Source organism: Puma concolor, chromosome D4 (assembly GCF_028749965.1).
Source record: "Puma concolor isolate L17-30 chromosome D4, mPumCon1.1.hap2, whole genome shotgun sequence".
In the NCBI taxonomy this organism is placed as follows: domain Eukaryota; kingdom Metazoa; phylum Chordata; class Mammalia; order Carnivora; family Felidae; genus Puma; species Puma concolor.
This window is the reverse complement of record NC_141679.1, coordinates 44194833-44201145: the sequence shown is the minus strand read 5'-3', so window position 1 is coordinate 44201145 and position 6313 is coordinate 44194833. Positions and strand designations below refer to the sequence as shown.

The 6313-nt window shown below is 47.2% G+C and overlaps 1 protein-coding gene and 1 long non-coding RNA gene across 5 annotated transcripts in view; one reads left to right on the top strand and one right to left on the bottom strand.

The window, feature by feature from the left end:
* Window positions 1-516: 516 nt before the first annotated feature.
* Window positions 517-6313, top strand: part of LOC147574832 (uncharacterized) — a 32814-nt gene continuing 27017 nt past the window's right edge. Inside the window, exons 1-2 of the long non-coding RNA XR_015243569.1 lie at window positions 517-594; window positions 1394-1438. This is a non-coding gene — a long non-coding RNA (uncharacterized LOC147574832). The remainder of the gene's footprint in view (window positions 595-1393; window positions 1439-6313) is intronic.
* The window catches only part of ADAMTSL1 (ADAMTS like 1), an 885884-nt gene continuing 883095 nt past the window's right edge, over window positions 3525-6313 (bottom strand). For all 4 annotated transcript variants that reach the window (XM_086685374.1, XM_086685375.1, XM_086685376.1 and 1 more), the window contains one exon: window positions 3525-6100. In XM_086685374.1, the coding sequence (XP_086541500.1) occupies window positions 5994-6100 (107 nt within the window). In that variant the 3' untranslated portion in view covers window positions 3525-5993. The remainder of the gene's footprint in view (window positions 6101-6313) is intronic.

Genomic DNA, 6313 nt, shown 5'->3' with positions numbered 1-6313 from the left:
GCACCCTGGCACTGACACACTGAGCTTCAGCCATAGGACAGAACTACCTGGATGACTGTCTGGACAACTTTGTCATCCTTCAGCTGGCCTCAGCTCAGTCATTTCCTGGCCCCTTCATTGTTATTTAAACAAAGGATGGTGAGGATTAGGAGGAGAAAATCAAGCCCATGATGCACTTCATCACCACACTCGCTGCCTTGGCCATTAAACATTTCCCTGAGTTGCTTACCTGGTAACTAAGCTGTTCACAGCTTGTCTTCTGTCCTTTTTTGGGAGTTGTAACAAGGTCAGCCCTGGCTATCACAAAGACCCAGAGGAGGGCTGTTTATGTCATCTTGGAAAAGGAAGCAGGTTTCCCAGGCATGCTTTCTGGTCTGGATGCTGACTGTGCAATCTCTCAGGCCCTCCTCAGCATTCTGCTTAAACAAACATTATTTATGTTCAGCAGGAGAACCATTCCCTACTGTCTGCTTTCTCTTCACTCACGTAAAACTGCACGTTTAATTTCTGTTTACACACATATAAACCATATCTTTAGGAGCAGCTTGGGAAATCCTTGGTTGAAGATGGATTTTGCCTTTGGAAAACACAGAGGTGAGTGACATCTGTATATTGTGTGATCAGAAGCATGACACATGTAGTTTGATTGGGACCAGGTGCTTCACAGAATCCATCTGAGTGAAGTTGTAAACCTCTGGTTGACAGGCAAGGTGACAGCTCAGTTCTTGCCAGCAAAACCTTGATTGCCATATCTGCCTTCCAGTTTAGAGGTAGCAACACACATTTGAAAACCTTCGGGTACTATGAACAAGAAACTGCGGGTCAGCCAAAGATCACAGTCTCTTATTGGCTCATACGCATTTAACCTGTAAAAGCATCTCCAAGTAGACTGCATGGCTATGTGGGGACACATGATAATTTTAGGTTAATTTTAATCTTACAGGGTTGGTAGAATTCATTGAGTATTCAATTCTTTACTGACTGAGGCTTGTATCCACATCAGTATTTTCCTGCTTGGTCATATGTGACATGCGTAGATCACCTTCCCTGATTTAACTCACATTCAGTGTATTCTGAGTCTGAATCCTGAAGTCTTTAAATCATGGCTGGTTCATTGAACAAAATGAGGGACTGAAAGAGACAAAACCAAGGGGGTGTCACTTTATTTTGTTTACTAATTTATCCTTCCTTGGATAATTCACCCAGTAGGTCAGTTTTCATTGGGCTGTTTCCAAGAGCTTCATCCTTCTGTTCACCCGATAAGTCCCTTATCCTTTGTGGATGAATTTGCCTATTTTGGGGAGGCCCACAGATGGATTATTGAGCTCTAAGTTGTCTCATTTTAGCTGAAAGCCATTAATAAAATTGGATTTTTTTTTGGATTTATTTGCAGGATTGGTTATCATAGCATGCTGTTTATGAGAAAATCTACCACTTGGTAAGTGAGATATCCTTAACTTTAGCTTTTACATCACATGTATGTTTGCTCTTGTATGAGCATTTGTCCCTGTTTTTTTTTTGTTTTTTTGTTTTTTTGTGTTTTTCGTTTTTTTTTTAGTAAATCAAAGGAAATGGCAGATTTGATTTGAAACTAGACTGTACATTGGGATTACAAGGTAACAGCTGTCCTGGGAACTATTTCTGAAAGTATGTCAATATTTTGGTGAGTGGGCTACATGTGCTATTATGTTATCTTCCAATATACAGATTTGGGTTCACTAATGCCTCTCTTATTTACACTATTGTGTAGTACTGAACTTTGAAGGAACGACTGATGTCCTTCTCACTCAAAAATGAAAACCTAGGAACAGTCTTTCACAGCTGACAATGGGAATATGAAATAGGACAAGTGCTCTGCCCTCATCTCCCTGTCTTCAAGGTAGGGTGGATGATAATAGCAGTTAACATTTGGTGAACGCTTCAGTGATGTGCCAGGAGATCCTAGATTTCCTCAATGTGAATGAACTGCTAGTTTTCTCATAAAAACCCTATCTTAGGAGATATCCTCTTTTCAAAGGTGAGAAACTGAGGCACGAATGAGCTTTGGTGATTATTGATGATTTTGGTTTGGATGGGCCCCAGATTTTCTGGGCACATGCTGTCAAAGTCCTAGAAACTTCTGAGGCCAAGCAGGGGACTCTGGTATGAGCAGTTTGAATCCCAGGACCTGCCTGTGGTTAAGATTCCGAACTTTTATGCTGTGGTTGGGAGCATCCTTATAGGGATCTTTTTCTCCCCGCTGAGCTCTGTGATTTGGGCTGGAAAATTTTCCGTATGTTCTATCTGAGCCTGTCCCACCATTTGAAACTTCCTGGGTGGTTTTTTTTTTTTTGTTTTTTTTTTTTGCTCTGGCATCTCTGACTTATCCCTGCCCTCCCATCCTCCCCTGGGGTCTCTGTAGGATATTATTTGATTGTTGGTATGTGAGTATTTCTAGTTCAAGTATTGACTATTTCTTTAAAGCAAAACCTAAAACTCCTTAGAAAATAATTGGGATTTCAGGAAGAGCTTTCTAACTAATTTTTACACTGCATAACAGACTGTGATGTGATGGGTGAGTTGTTGGAAAATGGATTGGAATTGGGCTTTCAGGCTGGGGTTCTTAAGTGCCTCCCACAAAGGTCTTTGTGTGGACATCCTGGGGGCTTGGAGACTTGCTGCCCTTCCACTGGAAACAATTGATGAAGAACGCCACAATACACTTTTATTTTTTTCTGCACTTCCCATAGTAGCTTTATTTCTATTAAAATGCTTTAAAAATAGGCAGGTAGGGGCCACAGAATGCCAGAAGAATTGATTTTAGGGGATGAGAAAGTGACAACTCCAGTAAAATGTCCCATTGTCATCTACCAGCCTCCAAGCAGTAGGGAAAGATGGTACCCACAATGGTGGCCATGCATGGTCCGCTCTTGCACAGAGAAGCTGGAGATGGCATAGTGGGTAAGGAAAAGGCTGTGGCTAAAAAGCCAGACTTCTAGGAGTTTGATCCCTGTTCCACTAGCTGGTTGACCTTGGGCTTTCTGGGCCTCTGTCTACCCATATACAGATAATCATAGGGCTCATGTGAGGATGAAAATGTAGTAACAAGTGTTAGCTCCTACTAATGGTGTCCATCCAGAATTTCAGCACACAGCTACTTTATACTGTGCACGCCCCTGTTGGCGGGGACCTGACCTGGAGACTCCTCCTGCAGCCAAATCTGCATCTACCCTCCACCCACGAGATGTCCACGTGTCTTTCTGAAGGCACTGTGGCTTCCATGTTCCCACTACCCAGGGCCATAAATGAGATGATTGTCAAGGGTAGTCCTAAACCTGAATATGTGCACATCCACAAACATAGCTCCTTTGAGTTCACTTACAGAGCTGGCCCTGCAGGCATGGGCTCCCAGCTTCCCATGCAGAGCTCAAAACCACCATTCTTCTGTGGCGGCCAAACACACGTAAGTGGCTGGGAACCACCCTCAACCCCTGTACAGAACTAGACCGGAAGGCTGAGCTTAACAGAGACTCGGACGACAAGAGTTAAATAAATAAGCTGTATTATCTGTACAAAAAATATAAATACAGTTTTGTGTTTTAGAGGAGGAAAGTGCCTCCTTCCATATTATTCAGCAGCTCTAATCATCTTGTGTTGCTGCTGAGTCACAATTCACAGAACAAACAGTAAATGTACATTCATCTCATGCAAGGAGCACGCTGCTTCCCACCCCAAACCTAGGTCCTCCGAGCTGGCTCTGAGGCCCCCACCAACGGCTCCAACCTGACACGAGGCGGAGCTGGAGGACACTGGCTATTTAGAAAATGTAAATATTGGCCACTGGTTCTCAACAGCTATTGAACTACAAATAACCAGCCACATTAGTAGCAGTATGGAATTTGCATTCTCCATTCCATGCATAACTGTTGTGTCACAAACGAGTCCCCTCTTCTTGCCCTGTCATCCCATGTTAGCTTTACAATGTGTTCTGTACACAGTGAATGGATCCAGAGTTAAACATCAGCCTCTATTAAAAATAGGAACAATACAATAGTTACCAGAGTTTACAGGAACACAACTGCAGGAAGTTAATAAAAAAGTCCCCCAAATACTGTGTTTTCTGAATGACAATGTACAATTATTAATATTGCACGTTTTTATACAAGAAATCCTAATAAATATTCACAAAAGATATACAGACATAGAAAACATTCTCTTTTATTTTAAATAAACATTACGCTGATTTTTTAGTAACATGACTTCTTAGAGCCCATTGTGGTGAGGAAGAAAGAGACCCACCTTAATTGTCCGTAGCTCACCTGGGGAGGACACAGCTTAATACCGTCTTCCCCCCATCTTTGACTTCCAGGTGGGCTGGAAAACACAGCCCAGTATTGGTGGTGGCCCGGGGCTGGGTGGCATTTTGCGAGTCTGTATGTGAGGGGGGAGCAGGCTGTCTGAGGGGTGAGTGAGTGTGGCCACGCTGCCCTGGCTATTGAACGGTGTCCACTCAAGGGGGAGGTGGCCAAAACCACTCACCCAAACCCCTTTGCTGAAAGAACAATTTGCCAAATGGTCCCAGGATTTCAGGTTTGCCCCTAGACTTTGCTGCAGCCATGTTACTCTAGCTGACCCGCATTACTGCAAGTGTGTGTGCTGCCTTGCTGACTGGATTACCAAAACTGGGTGGATATTAATTGCTGTAAGGTTCATAGTACTTCAGTGTGTGTAGGGAACAGGTTGAAAAGCCTTTGAGGACCCTCTTGCGAGCTTTAGTTATCCTATGGCTTTGCCACCGCACCCCATCACCCTGCCCCAAGCTGCTGTATAAATAGCGCCGCTCTTACAGTGGGCCCGCACAAGCCCGCTGTCCCACCCTGAACGGGCCCCGGCCCGTTCTGGAAGCAGCTACTGTGACCCGATGGATACCATCTGGCAAATTGAACCCCACCCCTGGCCCTCAAGTGGGGCAGCAAAGGCCATACAGGCAGAAACCCCAGCCTATTCTTGCTCAGAATGCCCTTGACCCACATCAGCAGTATTGTTCTGGGCTGGGGTTGGGGAGGGGGGGGGACTCTTGATGTAGAGAGAGATGAGAGGGGCCGCTCAACTGAACAAGTGGATCTTGATGTCTCGCTGGCTTTGCTAGGGGGGTATAGGCAGAAGTCTGAGACAGTGTGGGGAGTGGGGACTCCCCTGCACCTCAGGGAGGGCAGGTCTCCTAGCAGGCAGTGTGCCCTCTGCGAGGGCAGCAGAATCCAGAGGGCCCCTTCCCCGAGCCTCCTCACTCCTCCCCATCTACCTGCACTTCCCCGCTGAGGACCATGCACAGGTTTCTTTTTGCTTCTGTCTCCTCCCTGCCCCAGCCCCCACGTGGTTTTCTGCATCAAGTGTGCTTCGGGCCTACTTGGATGGTCTCCTCCTTACTGCTCTGTATCCGGGCTTGGAGTTCTTGACGCTCCCCGGCAGAAGAGCTGAGTTCTGGCCTGGGTTTTGCCTTCCGATGGTGTCCTCCCCTCCCTGCCTGCTCTTCCCAAGGCTGAGGCAGAGGAGGACACAAAGCAGAAGCACACTCCCGTGTGGACGGTGTGCTGCCAGGAAAGACACAGCTGGTTGTCTGGAGTCTGTACCAATGCTTTGCAAATGCTCTGTGGCCTACCCTCCCATCTCTCGTCTGCCACTGGCTCTGCCTCCCTGCTGTCCCCAGGAGCCACGCCTGCCTCTTCCTCCGCCTTTTCGGGACCTGTGTTTGGGAAGGCGAGGCGTCTGCTCTGCAACCTCCTGTAGACCCCTTTCCTTGTCTTTCCCCCACATTCTGTTCTCCAGTGAACCGAGAGAGAGGACATGCCGAGGTCCTCATGTCTGGGGTGGGGGAGGAGGTTGGACGAGGGTGTGTGGGGTGGGGGTGGGGAGAGGAAAATAAATAAATAAACGAAGAGAGCTTAAGTTCTGTCCAAGGTGGTGGCGGGAGTCCTCTGTGTGGCCAGGGTAGAGTTCTTCCCTGGGCCCTGTCTTCACGCTTTGCCGCAAGTCCCACAGCAGCGAGATTTGAACTGGCTGAGTTGGCAGAGTTTTAGCTGTTTGACCTTCTCGCAGTACCTGGTAGTATCTCTGCACTCCACTGGGAAAGGGGACAAAAGAAAGATGTGAAATGGAGCTAAAGGCTGTGGCCACTGGGTGCTTCCTGGGGTCTGCCTTGGGCACTGGACTCCCATGCTGGAGGGGCCCCTGCTGTCCAGCATCTCTGCGCTGGCCTCGCTCTGGTGGCACTCAGCCACCTGCCTCCCAGCCTGCCAACAGGCTGCCGTTGTTGGCCGGCTGACACGGCCCAACC